This window comes from Emydura macquarii, unplaced genomic scaffold, assembly GCF_026122565.2.
Source record: "Emydura macquarii macquarii isolate MOO-44397 ecotype Brisbane River unplaced genomic scaffold, CSIRO-AGI_Emac_v2 contig_431, whole genome shotgun sequence".
Lineage (NCBI taxonomy): Eukaryota > Metazoa > Chordata > Testudines > Chelidae > Emydura > Emydura macquarii.
The window spans coordinates 14,796,276-14,815,200 of NW_027130568.1; the positions used below are offsets into that span (position 1 = coordinate 14,796,276).

General features: G+C 40.4%; 1 protein-coding gene and 1 pseudogene across 1 annotated transcript in view; both read right to left on the reverse strand.

Annotated features, from left to right (window-relative positions):
- CDKAL1 (CDK5 regulatory subunit associated protein 1 like 1) overlaps positions 1–18,925 on the reverse strand; it is a 621,365-nt gene that overhangs the window by 491,742 nt on the left and 110,698 nt on the right. Inside the window, exon 5 of the mRNA XM_067537586.1 lies at positions 1,650–1,734. Within this exon, the coding sequence (XP_067393687.1) occupies positions 1,650–1,734 (85 nt within the window). The remainder of the gene's footprint in view (positions 1–1,649; positions 1,735–18,925) is intronic.
- On the reverse strand, positions 14,879–15,032 carry LOC137146357 (U1 spliceosomal RNA; annotated as a pseudogene).

The following is an 18,925-nucleotide window of genomic DNA, read 5'->3' on the forward strand; positions in this document are numbered from 1 at the left end:
ATCTCTGTTGGGTACAAGAGAAATCTTTTTATTTCAATTGTTCTATCTACAGTGGGCACATTTTTTCTGTTCCATGGTAGAGCACTGGGAAGTTGTTACTGATAGCATAGAGTTTCAATACAGCTCCTCTTCCTCTCCCCTGAAACATGCCAGCTGCTTGGTGAGAATTAGGCATCTTTTGCCAAATGGATTTTCAACAAATCATCGATCAGCTACATGCCACACCAAACAAATCACTGCGTAAGTATCCATGTGAGTGTTCAATAAAGGTAATATCTTTGAGTAATAGGGAACACATTTTGTTTATATTGAACACACCACAGTTGTGACTGTTCAGGCTTTCCATTTATTTTCATCTAAGCTATACTTTTGCTGAACTCAAAAGATAAGTCTTCTACCACATACTCCTTTTCTGCATCACTGACAGGACATGCTATATATTAAAATAAAATGTCTTTCAGAAGAGTAGAGATACAAAGTGAGAGAAGTAGTATCCTTTATTGGACCAACTTCTGTTGGTGAGAGAGAAGCTTTCGAGCTTACACACAGCTTTTTTTCAGATCTGGGAAAGGTACTCAATGTCACAGATAAATACAAGGCAGAACAGATTGTTTAGTATAAGTAATTAATACATATTTCAAGGGACCATTCCAGTGAACTGGCCTCAACACTTCTTCAGTCACAGGGTGGAAGGAAAAAATGCAAGGGGGTGGGGGTAAGTGGGTTATACACTGTTGTAATAAACCATAAATCTAGTCTCTCTCTTCAGTCAATAGTTTTAAGTATCCAGCAAAGTTAGAAATTTAAGCTCCCAACCTTGTCTTTTCACCTTTTCTGGGATCAATACACCTACAACACTTTGTATACTACATACTAGTACAATTTTAACTATAGTACACCCAGGCCAGGTCTACACTACAGACCTACATACGTATAACTACGTCACTTAGGGGTGTGAAAAATCCACACCCTTGAGCGACAAAGTTATACTAACCTAACACACAGGTTAGACAACGCTGTGTCACCAGGAGAGCTTCTCCCACTGACATAGCTAACACCTGTCAGGGAAGAGGATTAACTATACCAACAGGTACCAACTATATCTACAGCTGTGCTGCTCCAGTGCCACAGTATCTCTGTATGTAAAGACAAGCCCTCAGTTCACCCTTTTAAAATAACAATTATGTGCAAGTACCGGAAAAATATATAGTAGTAAATATTTTGCAGCACACATTTTTAATTCATTAAAGGGACCCCCTAATCATTTTTATATCGGGTAGTGGAAGATGGTTAGTCATTCACAGTATAACTTTTTAAAAAAATAATCATTTAAGAAAACACTGACAAATCCTTCTTAGCAAAAATAATATGAAAACTCCTGGATTACGCAGTAACAGGAGGGTTGGGATTCCCAGTGAGTGTACTATTGAACATTTACAAATCCCCAAAACAGCTATTAGGAAATTTCCACATTACAGATCACAAATCTATTCCAGCTGGATGAGTACAGAACATCATAAAACTCAAACTCACACTTCTCATCTGCTCTGCATTACTTTTAGATTAAAAATAGGTATCCTTCAAAACCAAAGACTTTTTACTCATAAATATTACTGGACTTCTTTGGAAAAAAAAAGACTGCAACTTACTTAATTGAGTTTCTGAAGTGGTCTTCAGCTGGGCTTTTTACTGTGCAACTGTTCAGAAGCCACAAGTCTGCTTCTGCAGCATTCTCTGGAGGACAGAAGAAAAAGAAGGGTGCATTAAAGAATTACAGCTCAAACTTGGAATTTCTGGTCTATATCACACTACAGAGATTGGATTTAAGCCTTTGTTAAGAAGATGCAAAAGATGCCCTCAAGCCTTAAATATAATTCAAGCCTTAAATATAAGTTTGGAAATTTCATGCACATAGTCTATGAAAGCACACTTTTACTCTTGTTAATTATTTGGAATGCAGTAGCACCTACTCCAAAGAGCTTACCCGCCTTGTCCACACTAGCATTTATACCGGCAAAACTTTTGTCACTCAGAGGTGTGAGCCCTTATGCCAGCAAAATACCCCCCTGAGTGTCATAAGTTTTGCTGGCATAAGTGCTTGTGTGGACAGCGCTGTGTCAGCGGGAAACGCTCTCCCCCAACATAACGTGGCTACACAAGCACCCTTACAGCGGCACAGCTGTACAGATACAGCTGTGCCACTGTAAGTTTTAAGTGTAGATTAGCCCTAAGTTAAACACAAAACACAACACAGATACAGACAGAAAGACAGTGGGAGCACAAGGAAATAATGAGACAACACTGGCTAACATGATATGCAGTGGTCTCAATACAACAGCTACCTAACCACTGTCAACTTTTTTGTAGGAATTACAGCAGAGGGGAGTTTGAGGAGGGATCTGAAGGCAGACAATGAGGTGGCTTTGCATATGTTTCTTACAGGAGGTGCTTCTGATAAAGAATGAAGGTACTTGTTTGAAAATGTAACAAGTGGCTCATGAAGAGGGGCATCACTGGCATGGAGCCAAGAGTTGTCATCTCAATTTTATTGTGTAATATGTCTAAAGTAAATAAACTAGGCATAAGCAGGCATAAATATTTAATGTAGAGAGAAAAGTCAGAATGAGTTATTTAGAAAAAAATCCACTGATTATTAGCATTGGCTACATTTTAATTATTTTATCATTAACATACAGCAACTTTTAAACTAAAGGCTTAAGAGCATCCCCTTCATACAAGTGAGGCACTAGTTTTCAGCCAGAGCTAAATTTCATTGAAAATTTATTTACTATCTAGTGATAGCTAAATACATTGTGTTGGATCATGAAATTATCCTCACAGGCACTCTACCATATGGCATGAACATAGCATTTTACCTCTGCAATTAAAATGAAGATTTTAAACAAACTTTAATTAAGGAGAATCACTTTGTCCTCTAATATAATATGTAGCCTTTAAAAACAAATTCAGGAAAAAGAAAATACTGCGTATTTCTAGGAAACTGGCTTCCAAGCACTACCCAGTGAATGTTTTCTCTCCACCTGGTTTTCAACTGATTGGCAAATACCACAGAATCAGAATGATATGAGGTCATTTTCCTAAGAGAACAACACTTCATTTACTAAAAGAAAGAAAGTCCCTGATCAAGCCCTAGGGAGCCTCAGAAGAACCATCTCACATTCCTCCCAATGCTCTGACACCGATCAGGACTGCTTAGTCTTGTGTCAGTTAGGCAAAGAAAGCTTGTGTCACACTTTGCTATTAGCTTTTAGCAAATCTTGAACCAAAATGAAGTATAGTAAAAGAACTTAAAGCAATACAAGTAATAAATGGAGCAAAATTGTTTCAAGTGGAAGTGTAGTGTTTAGATTACCCCAGCTGAAGTAATAGACAAGTCACTGAAGCAAATATAAATACATAAATAAAATAAAATAAAATAAAGCCTGCAATGGTTTTTTAGAAAGTGTGTATGTGTCTATGTACATATATCTGTATCTACCTATCCATATATAAAAAGCTTCCTTCCCCTAGCTACACTTAATACAATTGCAAACTCTAAAAATATGTAGGCATCTGCAGTCTTGCCTTTGCCTCTACAGAGATTATTCCACTTTTCAGTTAACTGTCACTCAGCTAACCTCAGGAAGGAGCTGAAATGCAAATGATATGTAAAACAGGAACTGTTAAGTTATTTGTGTAAAATGAACAAAAACGTTCAGGAGAGGTTTTTGTTTTAATCAGTGTTATTAATAGAGGCTCCATAGTTAACTTGTTCAGGGATGTTAAAATCCTTTTCGAGTTCAAATACAATGTATTCCACGGAATCAAACAAATGGCCACAGGATAACACATTCAAGGTCATCTTTATAGGAACTGTAACAATGGTCTAGTTTTTTTGTTTATTTTAAATCTTGAAGGCTTAATCAAATGCCCAGCAGCAAGTACTTACCTTGTCAATTAGCAGGCTGGAAAACAGCACTATGCTCAATTTCAGTCTATTTCTGAAGTAGAAACACACTGGGACAGCCTAAAGGACCTTTCTTCAAACTCAAGGAGCTTCTGGTTTACATAACACTTACATTTAGACATGTTCAGTGAGTCAGGGTTCAGTCAATGTTAATGGACATGCTATCCTTGCCTTAAATATAAATATCAGTATATTTTCAATTGTACTGAGGCCAGTATTTTGAACAAAAAAACAAAACAAAAAAGGAGGGGGACTGGCTTTTGAAAGCAAGAAAAAGATGAACAAAAACTCCTGGCTCCTACCAACTGAAAAGAGCATCTGAAAAACACAAAATATCTTTTGAACACTATTCCTCAGAAATGTATATTTAGAAGTCACCAACAACTTCTAGGACATTTTCAGGTCATCAGCTACAATGATCAATAAATAATGTTTTGATATTTAAAAATACTTTGTGTTAAAAAAATAATTCAAGTTTTTTATTCAATAAAATGTTGCCACAACTCTCTTTCAAAGTCCTTTAAATGTGTTTACTTATAATAGCACAAACTCTGAATATAATTCACCTCCAGACTCATAACAATGTTTGTGGAACTTGAGAACTACTGGATATTATATAAGAAGAGGTTGACAGAATAAATGTAATGCCAATGGGATACAAATGCACTTGAGAGATAACTGGCAAACACAGTGAGAAGAGAACAATTACATAATTGTATTTCATAGCAAAAAACCCATGAATTCTCAATTCGAAGGAAGAATGGTCCAGTGGTTAGGGCACTCGCCGTGGGCTTAGGAAACCAGGGTTCAGTTCCCTACTCCATTACAGAATTCTTGTGTGACTGAGTCTCTTTGTGCCTCAGTTCCCCATCTGTAAAATGGAGATAATAATTCTGCCTCACTGGGGTGTTGTGAGATTTATAAATACATTAAAAACAAGCAGGCATATATAAGCACCTAAGACAGACATTTGGACTCTGGGACTGTTAATCTATTACCTCCTAGTTTAGGAGCCTTTACAACTGTACAATGGAAAACTATAATTTATATTTTGGAAATGTGAACAGTTAGTTTGATTTGTATAATTAAAAAAACATTCAGTTTAATTCCTGTGGAAGTCTCATATTCTACCAGTACAGAATCAGTGGGTAGCTTCTCCTGGGAAGATGAAGCCCACTAATTTAGGTGCCTAAAAACAGATTTAGGAAGGTAACAAAGTTTTGGCCTCTCCTCCTACAATGCTACTATTGCTATTCTATCACTCTTTTCAATACTTCTGCCTCTCCACTATCTTTTCTTTCACTCACTTATTACTTGTTAACTCCTATGTAAAGCAAAGTGGCTAAGCTATATTTACATACTAATGAAATGGTTTAGGCCATTCTCTTCAAAACAACAATCTAGTCTAGATGTACTTTTGCCCCTGTTTATTTTCTCCTTACCCCTCCATTGCACTGCACACGCATAATGAAGAAAATCATTGCATGCACATCTGTGTCAAGTTACTAAACAGTTCTTGACATTTGCTTGTAAAAATAACCTTCACAAATTATATTTATAAATAATATCTTCCAGCTGGTGATTAGCCTGTATGTTTTCCTAAAAAAAAAAAAAAAAAAAGAGTAGGCTCAAAGGGGAAGGCCCATCAACCCAACAGGATGACACTAGATCCCAGGACGGAAGGGAGTTCCTGTAAGGGTGGAAACATGCATTAGCCCTTCAAGGAATTCAGCCACTGTAGGGTGTGAAAATGCAGTCTGACCCTATATGGGTGGACAGTGTGCTGATATAGCTGCTTAGGTGAACTCTAAGCTTATAGAAACTCTAAGCTTATAGAAAGCCCTAAGCCTTTCAATGACAAGATAGTCCAAAATAAGAGAGAGACTGTGGGAGAGAGGTTACATTGTTTTGCCTAAAGAAAAAATCTTTTCCACTTGGCTGCACCAGCTTCTTCTAGTAGAGTCTTTTCTACTTTGTATCAGAACGTTCTGCATATCTATTGAACAATTTCCCTCTATGTTAACCAGTCAGCATCCAGGCCCTGAGATAGGAAGAAGATGGGTCTGGATGGAGACTTTTCCCATTGTGCTAGGAAACTGTCAGGACTCAGACAATGTTATTTAAGAAGGTTGAATCAAGAGTTTTATGAAGCTCTGGGTACCAGTAATAAAAATAATTTTTGCAGACTCCTCTCTGATCCCCCTCAACGTTCTTGGTATCTGAGGGTTTAGAGTGCAAGAATACAGCACCCCAGGAAACCAAGGGACGGGAATGTGTCTGACTGAAAACCAGGGCTCCAACACTCTGTGGAGCAAGAGGAGAGACACTTTCTCTTCTTCTCAATGGCAAACAAGTCTGTGGGTGATAGGTGATGGGTGACAAGTATGGGTGACCTCACTTATGAAATACATTCTGAATGATAAATGTAATTACATGAAAACTGCTCACTTGAATGATCTGCTATAGTGTTTTATAGACCCAGAAGATGTAGAAAGAACAGTTACTTACCTCGTAACTGTTGTTCTTGGAGATGTGTTGCTCATGTCCATTCCCAATTAGGTGTGTGCGCCCCACATGCAATGATGCCAGATATTTTTCCCCTAGTGGTACCAGTAGGGCTGGCTCTAACGCCCTTTGCAGCGGCGCGCGTATGCAACCGTATATAGGGTCCTCCCTCTCAGTTCCTTTTTGCTGGAACTCTGACTGAGGGGAAGGAGGGTGGGCTGTGGAATGAACATGAGCAACACATCTCAAAGAACAGTTACGAGGTAAGTAACCATTCTTTCTTCTTCGAGTGCTTGCTCATGTTCATTCCCAATTAAGTGACTTACCAGCAATATCCCCGGAGGCAGGCAAGAGTTCATAGGCATGACATTTGTAACACCATCAAACCCAGCATCATCCCAGGCCTGCTGCGTGATAGCATAGTGGGACATGAAGGTATAAGTACTGAAGATCATGTAGTGGCTCTACAGATGTCCTGTTGTGACGTTCCCCCCAGTGCAATCTGAACTGCTGAATAGCTGAGTCACTCCAATTCCCCACTCCTGGAATCCACTTTACACTGGTCTGCTGTGAGAACCTCCCACTCCTGGGTTGTTCATGCACAACTTCCAGCAAGCAAGCAGCTCTTAACTGAGTGAGTGAGTGAGTACGTGCTTCTAGCCAGCCACTCTTTGGATTACACAACAGAATGACCCCAGCCAAAATCCACAGTCCCAGTTGCAGTCCTGGGAACTTCCATCTTACAATGTTCAGTGCTGCCCACTGAACAGTGTAAGGTCATAAAAGTTGGTCATTTTAACCAAGCTGGCCAAGGGAAGGTGGGTAGATCACTCAAGAGTCCAACTGAATCTTTTGATGCCTAGACCAGTCCTTTGTTCCTGGAAAGCTGAGCTGGGTTGGTCCTATACAAGCCTTGACGAGGTGTGAACTGCCCCTCTGCTCCTGGAGGGTTTTGCCTGGATACGTTTCAAGCCATGAGGACACATCTTTGAGAATATTACATAATGAAGCCTCATAAACATACACATGATATTGCAACAAACATATTACTAAAACAATAATGCTCAGTATGTCATGAGCATCCCAGAAACATCTTATATGACATACTTTGCATTAAACAATATACAATTACACTATAAGGTGCATGGGGGTGCAGAGCGTCACACTTGTATTGGGATATGTGCTGGGAAGGCCACTGAAGATGCCTGGGCCTTTGTAGAGTGGGCTGTCAGGGATCCTGGGTGTGCGTCTCTGGCACGCTTGTAATAGGCTTGAATGCAGGCTGTGATCCACGATGAGATTCACTGTAATGACACTGGTCACCCTTTCATTCGGTCGGAAATCATAATGAAGAGCTGTGTGGACTGATGGAGGGTCTTGGTCCTGTCAATGTAAAACGCCAGGGCTCTCCCGACATCAAGTGTGTGGAGACATCTCTCCTCGCTGGAGTTGTGAGGTTTTGGACAGAAGACCAGTAGAAAAATGTCTTGGTTGACGTGGAAGTGGGAAATCACCTTTGCCAGGAATGCTGGGTGAGGCTGTAGATGGACCTTGTCTTTGTAAAAAACTGTAAGGATGCTCCGAGGTCAGGGCCTTAATCTCCAAGATCCGCCTCGCTGACATAATCACTACTAGGAACGCAGCATTCCAGAACAGGTGCATGAGGGAACAGGAAGCCCAGGGCTCAAATGGTGGTCCAGTAAGCCTGGAGGGAATGACGTTCAGATCCCATTAGAGAACTGGGTCTCGTAGCGGTGGGAAGAACTTTTCCAGGCCTCTGAGGAATCTAGCTGTCATCCCGTGCGAAAAAATTGTTCTGCCCTGTACAGGAGGGTGAAAGGCTGATATTGCTGCTACGTGCACTTTAACTGATGAGAAACCCAAGCCTTCTTGTTTTAGGTGGAGCAAATAGTCCAAGATCACCTAGATAGGCAATTTTGTTGGACAGACATCGTGGTGAGCTGCCCAACAGGCAAAGCACTTCCATGTGACTAGATAAGACACACTGGTGGAAAGTTTTCTGCTTTCTAGAAGAATCTTCTGGATATGAGCCGAGCAGAATTGCTCTTCCTGGCTTAGCCATGGAGCATCCATGCTGTCAGGTGCAGGGAGGCTAGGTCCGGATGAAGCAGACAACCATGATCCTGGGAGAGAAGGTCCAGCTGTGACAGACGTGTCCAAGAGCAGGCCACTGATAGCTTGAGTAGCATCCCGAACTAAAGCTGATGCAGGGGCCACCAGGATGACCTGTGCTATGTTTCTCTTGATTTTTATGAGGACTTTGTGCATCAGAGGTATCAGTGGGAAGGCATACATGAAACTATCCGACCATGGCAGGAGAAAGGCATTCGTCAGTGAACTGTCGTCGAACCCTTGTAGGGAGCAAAACTGATTGCATTTCCTGTTCCGCCATTAGTGAAGAGGTCCACTCAGGGACTGCCCATCTTTGGAAGATGAGAATGGCCACCTTCGGGTGGAGCAACCACTCATGGTGGGAGCAAAAGGATCTGCTAAGGAGATCCGCTAATGTGTTCTTGACTACAGGAAAATGCACTGTCTCCCATTGAATGTTGTGACTCACACAGAAGTTCCACAAACATAAGCCCTTCAGACAAAGAACTGAGGATCTCCCCCCTCTCCCTCCCCATCTGTTGATATAACACATCGCAGCTGTGTTGTCCGTGAGAACTTGAACGACCTTGTTGGAAAGGTGAGGTAGGAATACTTCACAGCATAGTCGAACTGCCCTGAGTTCTTTGATATTGATGTGTAGAGCCAGTTCATCCCTGGACCAGAGGCCTTGGGTCCTGAGCACATCAAGGTGGACTCCCGACACAAGCTCTAAGGCATCTGAAACCAATAACAACATCAGTTGCAGAACTGTGAAAGGCGCTCCTGCCAGCACGTGATGCAGTTTCATCCACCATGATAGAGAGGTAAGTATCCATGGGTCATTCAGAGGCATTAGCTTCTTACATGAAGCACAGGGTTTAAAAACCGGAGTTTAAAGACCTGTCCCTGGGTCAAATGCAACTAAAACTAACTCTATAACTAACAATTAATGACAGGGACAAACTATATACGCTTGATAATAAGTAAACCACTAGGTTGACAAAGGACTTGGACTTGCAAGAACAAGGGAATGTTCCAGCACCATCACAGGCAGTAAGAAGAAACTGAGAGGGAGGGGGACCGGCAACACACTAAATACTGGCACATACATGCACCACTGAAGAGGACACTAGAGTTGGCCCAATGAGTACCACTAGGGGAAACATTTCCGGTGCCTAATTGGGAATGGACATGAATAAGCACTTGAAGAATAACTATTAGAGTAATCTGGGGATGGATAAATCAATTCCATAGTTGGACAGCTTCCTGGCATAAAGGGAAGACCAGGCTCTTTCTTGCCTGTTCACATAAAATATAGTATTGGTGTTGTGTCACTATCTGAATAGTTTTGCCCTGAAGGTGAGTTGCCTCGCATTACTACAGGCCCTGATTGTGGCGATGGTCCAAACTTGTTCCCCATCTGAGGCTGGACGCATCTGCTCTAATGTTTTTGTGGGTAGAGTTGGAGAGAATTGGAGCACCCTTGCACATCTGATTGGGATTCTTTCACCAATTTAATGACAATAGGAATTCTAGAAGAATTTGGGATCTCTTGTCTATGTGGTGCTTGCTTGGGCAGTAGATAGACTTGAACCACTTTTGCATACAACAAAGGGGAAGTCTGGCATGTTGCATTATGAATGTGTAAGAATCATGTGTCCTACCTGTCTCAGATTGGGTGACTTTTCTTACACTTCCTCCATTGGTATTTCTGGCATCCACAGATGAAAGTCATGAAAAGCCTTATAATAGTTGGGATGAGATGGTGTAGATGACACCACTACCACTTCAGGTGATGATCAAGAAATAGCAGCTAAAAATAGTTCAGTAGGCTTGTTCTGCTCTTCAGCAAAAGCCTTCATTTATGAAAGTTCAGCATGAGATAACTGGGAAGGCTGATACGGTGAATTCTTAGGAATCTTACTGGGGAGGGTGATCTGACACTTGACAGGGCAAAGGAGGAGAGTTTTCTGGCATGTTGTGCACCCCACAACACCCAGTAAACTCAGTAATAATGTGAATCATAAGTGAAGTGATATGGGGCTATGGTGGGAGATACCAGATAGGAGATCCTTCCTTATATTTCCTGTGCTTACTGTGGTAGTTTTGAAGTCATAGAATCCCTACCTGAAACAAAGTGGATGTAAAAATGGGGTTTTGGGAAACACATTGGTGATCCCTCCCCATTATTATCTGAAGCAAAAGATTATAAAGAAATATTCCTCTTCTATTAGAGGAGCAGACTTTGCTGCAGTCTCAGGGCACGGTAAAGATAGATCCCTTGCCATTACCGCAGGCGTACCCAGTACCCTGGGGATAGCTGTAGTCAGGGCTAGCAGAAGTATCTTCACAACAGAAGATAAAAGCAGAGACTCTGGGAAAGAAGATAGTGCTAGATTTCCTAGTAGTATGAACCCATAGCTTAGAATGTCATTACCTAGAGCAAACAATTAGAAATCAATGGCACCAGAGTAAATGGTGCATATATAAGCATAGAAAAGTTGGTACCCATACAGAGAACACTGGTGTTGGTACTAAGAGACCTGGAGGGGTCCTGAAGCCATCATACTGGAAGCAGCATGAGCTGACCCTTAGTCCGTACTGGAGTGTGAAAACGAGGGTCCTTCAGTTGCCACAGACCCAACTCACGCTTTGTGCTACCCTAAATTGACATAGAAAGAGGTTATCTTTTTCTTGGTAAGTCCCTCAGATGGCAACCTACATTTATACTCTTTAGAAGAGCATGCTGTGTTCTACCCCTAGCAGGTCATGAGGACTTGGGAACAGAAACAGCTGAGGAATACTTTTAGAAATAGGAGCCCAGGAACTGACCCCTGAGCCAATGCTTACTGGAGCATTTCTGGAGAACTGCTCAGATCTGGGAGGGTCTCATTTATAAGGCTATCAGAAGCAGATCTCTGATTTCCTCCAGAAAAAACCTTCACTTTTAAAGTTGGTTTAGAAAACAAACAAACATTCCTGAGCAATGCAAAAGAGTGTCATTGAGGGGCAGAGCCTTTTCACATGAGGGGTGATACTTAAACCCTGGAATTTTTTGTTCAGACACAAAGGCTGAAGCCCGGTATTAAGTAAACAAAAAATAGAAATAATTACCCCAACAGAAACAAGGAAAAACCTACATGAAATTAACTAACTACAACTAAAACTAAAGGGATAATCATGCACTCACACAAAAATAGTTTTAGGATCACAGTTGGGGAAGAGATAGAGATACTGCTCACAGTTTCCGTCTGGCAGCCACAGGTGGTTAGCCCTCATCTGCCCTTTAATGCACTATAGAGGAGGGGCAAGGATACTCTGAACATAGAGACAGCCCCAACTGGTGACTCAAAGGGGCACACGTGCATCAAGAGTGAAATAGATATGGACAATCACTGAAAGAACTGGAATTTTCTTTAGCTTTTCATTCCATGCTTTCTTGCTCATTCGTTATATTGCTCTATCATGGATTTTTGAGTGGTCTGAACAGAGTTACACGACCTCTCTCTCCAACAAAGTGCTGCTTTTAAAAGTTACATTCTCTAAGCTGGGGGGAGGAGGAAGTCAAAGCTTTTCAAGTTTTAATTTTTTTTTAAATAAATCCAGCCTGTCAATATTTCACTGCTGACCACATTTAGGTAATCAGCTACCTAAAAACAGCCTTCTGTATGTTCTGAAAGTAACAAATAACCCACCAACAATGTCAAATCAGCATTATTTTTAAGCTCAAAAGCTAATTCAAAACCACTGATGTTTTTGCATTGTGACATCTTTTCCATGAAAGAAAAGCTACATTGGAAATAAACCACAAAATCTATCACACACAAAACAACATACAGTACAAACAACACTAAAGGTCATGGAAACCTCCGAACACATCTAACTTAACTGGGACGTTCTGGAAAACATAAATTGACAGGATTATGCAATACAAAAAGGGTAACATGGTAAAAATCTGAATCATCAATATACCAACAAACAGCACAAAAATATTAATAATTTTTTCTAACATTTGTTTGGATTATTGTTCCTTTAGAAACTATAAATAAGCACAACTATCCTTAAGTAGCTTGCAGTAACACACTCGTGAAAATAAAACTACAGATACCAAATCAACTGCTATTGGTACTACAGAGGGAAATAGGCACAACTTAAAAGGATACTTAAAAAGAAATCACCACCAAAATAAAACATGAAAAGCACTACACAGAATCTAGAAGCAAGGACCAGCATGGCCCTGTCACTGAAAAGCAGCAGCTCAGCTTCATATCTTCAGTCCCCACCTCCTCTCTGCAGAGGACTCACCCCCAGATCTGCCTATGTTGTGCGCTCAAAAATTCTGAGTTCATATTTGCAAAACATTTCTATAACTCTTTATACCAATCTGCATAACTAGGGCCTGCTGGAAAATAAGGATATTTTAAATTTTCCACATTTCTGGGGGAGATTCTCCTGTGGCAATTTCTGGGGTAATTCTCTTTCTTTCACAGGCAGCACCCCAAATCACCCCTTCTCCTCTTCTCACATTTCCCATCACTCTCCCAATTTTCTCCAGTTGTCCTCCTGCTCATTTTTAATTCTCTTGCCCTGTTGAGGTTTTTCAAATTTCCATGCTTCTGTGTGTCATGCTCCAGCCCCCTTTGTCTCCCATTTATGAATCTCCCCACTCACCCTTGGTCCCACTTCCAGCTCACTGCTCCCCTTTGCAGCTGTCACTCATTTTTTACTTCCCCCACAACTCTGATTCCAACATCTGACCTCTCTACACACCTTTCTTCCCACATTTCGCATCTGGTTGCTGATACCTTCAGGCTAGCTCATTTTTTTCTCTAACTAGCCCCTAGCGTTTTCACTTATCATACAGTAGCTGGGCCAGAAAAAGGAGGGAGCTCTCATGTGTTGCCTACCCAGCAGTCTCTTGAGGTCCACAGGAACAAAAGCACTTTAAAATCTCTAGTCTGCTGACAGAAGAGCCAGAGACTCAGTATACGTGGCCACAGAACAGGAGACAGAGCATGGAGTCAGCAGTCAAACAGTTCTGCTCACCACTTTGCCTCTTCTCCCTTTTGTGTTTTTATTTCCTCCATTTGCTTCACTTAACCTCTGTGGAGATATAGATTACCCCTTAACTCCATCAATGGCCACCAACAGTCTGTATGTGTTCCCGAATAATCTTGGGAGATTGGGGGGAATAGGATGTTGTATCCAGTGTGTATTTACATTAAGTCGATACAGGGGGTATATCTTTAGTCTGAGATACAAGATACTCGACATTTTGGGTCTTTCAAACAGAGGTTATTTTAGACTGGGCACACATATAAGTCACTTGGGACCGTATATGGTTTTGATGTTAAGACTGTTAATACCGAGGCAATGGGTACCACAGAGATAGTTGGTACCAATGTGGAAGGTACCATACACTAACTGAGGGACTCAGTGCTGGGGTCAGCACTGAAGGTGTGCAGTCCACTAATTTAGAAGGTACCACATACTGCCTTGGAAGTCAATTACCAGGGCACCAGAATGTATTTGTGGCCCTTTGATGTATGGCCTGAGACAAGTCACATGACTAATGGCCCTTATGTCTCTTACTAGGTGCTGGGGACAGCGACCTGCACCTGGGATTACACTTGGCACAGTGCTCCTTTCTGACCAATCAGACACTGTCATCAGCGTAGTGATGAACAAATAGGGCTTCTGCGAGGACATGGCCTAGGAGCTTAAAACAGTTTCTCAGCTCACTGGGACACTGTTTGAGAGCAACTGACACAATGCTAAGGCTTTGGTGTAGCTCTCTTCTTGGAATCTGAGAAGGACTGTATCAACTTCTGTAACAAAGAGTTTTAATCTCACCTCTCTCACTTTCTGGGTTGCTCTTACTCCAAACGAACAAGCAGAACAACCGTTTTGGGACATGTTCTTCTCCAAGGCATAGCAGGCACAAAGGATACCATCGCTGAGGGGCATCAAAGCATCACACAAGTGACAAGTTTTAAATCTCAGTGATTTAGTTTGTGCAGAGGTATTCAAATCAAGGCAGAAGGAAGGTGGGGTCTAGTTTAACTGAAACTTCATTATTTATTTTGCCGGACATCATAAAAAGAAAACAACATTAACTACACTTTCACTAATTACACTATCAAACTAACACATATAAGGCTAAGATGAATTGTACAGAGTATGCAGGCACTGTAAGGATTCCTTCTTGCTGCCACAACCGGTAAGATGGAACTGACAAGCAGTTTGCTCCTCGCCACCATTTATTCCTTTGGTGGTCTTTGCTTCACCAAGTGGCAGGAGAGAGCGCGAACGTAGTCCCCCACTACTACAAATTATGAAGTCGAGTTTCCTGCATTTGGGGAAATCACAGGGGTCAGCACATCCTCAATGCAATGGATGAGCCTCACCCTGGGAGGTGATCATGATGTCTCCCCTGCCAGGTAAGTGGTGGGGAGCCATGAGGGCACTTAGAGCACAAACACTGCTGGACACAAGAGTCTAATCTTTCATGTACAGGCCACGAACACCAAGAGAGCAGAATCCACATGGACAATCACTTGAAGAACTGATGATCTAGGCACGCAGATTTTCATACTGCCAATTAACTAAGGTAGCCAGTCCCTCAAACAGTACCCAAAGCTTTCACACCTTTTAATCCTACTAATTTTCAAAGGCCCTCTGTCACAGTGACCCTTGCTTAAACCAGGATTATTTAAAGTAAATATTAGTTAAGTATATCATCCCTCATGCTTCTGGGCACAAACTGATCTCTGCAGACATCAAGAAAGAATTCTTTCCACCGTACATCACTTCAGAAGAGGACAGAAGCGTCCTAAGGGCAAAAGATTCATCCTCATGTGGCAACATCATACATTGTCCTGTTTTCTCCAGACTGAAAGTTTTTGTTGACAGAGAGGAAAGAATAAAGTTTAAAAAACCAAACAATCAGAGAGGGAGTGGGAACTTTTCTTAAATATATGAAGTCCTGAATAGCTTTTTGTTCAGCACGGGAATATTCTTCACAGGTGACATTTATTGGCCTTCAGATGGATTGAATTCCACACAGTATACAGCAATCGTCAACTTTTTATGTAGAAAATAACCAAAATATGCTAGAGGGAAAGCATTCTCACTTAGTACTGCTCCCACTGCAGCATTTAAAAGTTAAAAATAAAAGTTATCATGAACTCCGAGGCAGCAGTTTCTTTGAATCTTCAAATACTGCTGTCAGTTTCCACTTCAGAAGTTGTACTATACATTTGACTATAGCTCACACAGATAAACTTATGCTGAAAGTACCAACATTTGAGATTGCACGTGTGTTCCAAAATAGTCACATTGGTCTCTAATCAGCAGCAATATGACGTAAAAACAACAGAGGGTCAACTTGACTTCAGTTCTCATTGATTTTTTTGAGTTACTCTGTTCATAACAAACCACTTGATCTAAATCTAACAAAAAAGCATCCTATTTCCCTCTTCAAACATATTATTAAAAAAATCCCACTACCTTCACAGACGGTGCTTATCACATCAGACTGTAAGACACCTGTTTATTATGCACTAAGCTTCTGCCATAATCTTTTCACCCCAACTTTAAGTTGTGAATTTGTTCTATGAAACTCACCATTACATTCTAATTACTGAATCAGGAGCCAAAGCAAGTGATATTTTATTTTGTGATATTTTTGTTTTTTAAAAGGAAATATTTCTAAAAAAGCACATGCTTGAGTGGTAAGTAGGGATAAGTAAAGTCATATACGGCAGCTACTGATGCATTATTGGTAGTGTTTTGTATAGTACATGCCAAAGAGCATGGATTATTATTGTCGTGTTCCTTTTTATAAAGGAAAATCAAGGCTTTTCGGTCCCACAATAGAATAAAGATACAAAATGGTTGCTTACAAAATATGCAAACTGGGCTATTAAACAGGAATCTAAAATTCCTGCACTTTAAACAGTCACAAGAAACTCCACATAGTTCATACAGAAAAGAAATAGTCTATATACAATTCCTTAGCTACAAAAACACTAGCTACTAAACAGGAATCTAAAATTCCTGCACTTTAAACAGTCACAAGAAACTCCACATAGTTCATACAGAAAAGAAATAGTCTATATACAATTCCTTAGCTACAAAAACACTAGCTACTAGCTGACTCTTTTTCATTAATATGAAGAAATCAGTCTTGATTTTATTTAAATCATTTATGCTACAGCCAAAGAGCATTTATTTATTTATGCTCTCCACTAGCGTTTACCACCACCATCTAACATACTGAAAAGCAACATGCACTGTCTACATTAGTATTCTAAAAAAATCCCAGATATACTGTAACATGAAGTGGGGGCTGCCCTAATTCCTAAGTTGCTGCTATATCAAGCCACCTTTCCCTGAATCTCCTGGGATCCTATACCCAGCATAGGTTGGCCAGAACCAAAGAGTAATGTATAAATTGTGCAAAAGGCCTACTTGAGTCTAATTAGATTTGAATTTTCAACCTGACTTCATCATTCCAACTGTTGATTTATTGTTTGTATTTCCCTAAGTCTGGACAATGGACACAAACCAATCTGTTTCACTCTTGTGTGAATTCACTATCTCTTTCAGGTTTCCAAACATTTGGACAGTTCTTCAAGTTTACATTTCAAACATTGAGGAGTAAGTGGAAGTTAAAAAGCTTAAGTTTGAAAATAAGCCTTTGTTGAAATTAAACATTATGTAACTGGCAGGTATTTCAATTTGAAATCGGACTACCCAGTGTCCTTTTAATCATCCCCTCTCAATTTCTTTTCTTTTTTAAATAAAACTATGAGTTTAGGGAAGTTAAATTTAAAACATCTAAGGCAATTTAATATATCCTGTACCTCTTCCAGTCCAGAAAGAGATTGCCCTCTTTTGTTCCCTATAAAATTCTTCAGTATTTTTGCTGCCCAACATTACCTAAAATACTACTCTAGTTAGGGCCTCCCTTTACACAGTATCATAATTAACTATGAATTTGTGATGGATTCTCTCTATAACCTAGAATTTCAGTAACTTTCCTAACTGCTTCCAGACATAAGTTCAACTGGCAATGCATCCCACTTAGCACTATAGCTATGTCTATTGTCTATACTATATCAAATTGGAGAAATCTTAAATTACCAGCTGAGATCTATAAAATTGGGGAAAGGTCTCTCTCCAGGATGTTTTATTTTGATTGAAGTGCCAACAGCCTTCTCTAGCCACAGCATCCTATGTCATGTGTAGAAGACCAGTCTGAATTTTGCCCCCCCCTCTCTAGTATAATGAGCTTACTTATTTCCCCCAAACTGATGTCACAACTATCCTTCCACACCACAGAAATGTGCTAGGGATGATGAGCCTCATAAAAGAAGTTAACATCAAATGAAATACTTGAAAAGCATTGCCATTTTCTGCATTTATGTTTGTAAGCGTCGTAAAATAATTCCTTCAAAGTAAAATACTGGTCAAAATATAAATAAGAGAAAAAACTGGATTTATAATGAGGCATTATCATCTAAATGAACAGTGACCTCAGGAGGTCATCTAGTCCATCTAGTCCAACCCCCTACACAAAGCAGGACCAACCCCAACTAACTCACTTCTCTGAAGCTATTGACTTGTTCTCTGTATCTGAGTTTTCATTAATAAAAGTAAGTCTCTAACTATTAAGGAAAGAAGAAAATCTCAAAAATGTGAACCAAAAGACTGGGATGATTTAGCTGGGGTTGGTACAGCTTTGAGCAGGGGGTTGGACTACATGACCTTCCAACCCTAATCATCTATGATTCTAAGAGTAACCAATGCAAAGATGCGTCTGCAGAGAGCCTGGAACAACAGGTCTGAGAGAGTGAACTGCCCCATTCATCTCAGTGAAGGGTTAACTCAGATGACCAGTGAGGATAATTTAAATGTGAATATTGTTAACCATTTCATCTCATGTAAGAAAGGAGAGGGTGGGTCATAGATTAATGCAGTTTCCTGTGAGCAATATCTTATTTTAGTATCACAAATAGGTGGTATTTGGGGATCATTTATTTCCCTACCAGCAATCAGGGAGTCAACTATGGGCATGTTCTACCCCCACCAAGATGGAAACCAAGTTCAAGGAGCCCAATGAAGCTAAACAGCCATACAATTAACTGGGAATATCTGCACAATCTATTGCATGCAGCATTTCATTTTGCAAATTCACATGGGCAGAGTTTGGAAAAGTACCACCACCTTTTTCCCCTAATCTAACCCCTATTCATATTTCCAGGAAAATTACATGCAGTATGATTTCTTGATTTCCCCAGATTCTATTCTACTCAAACCGAGTTATAAATACAAGAT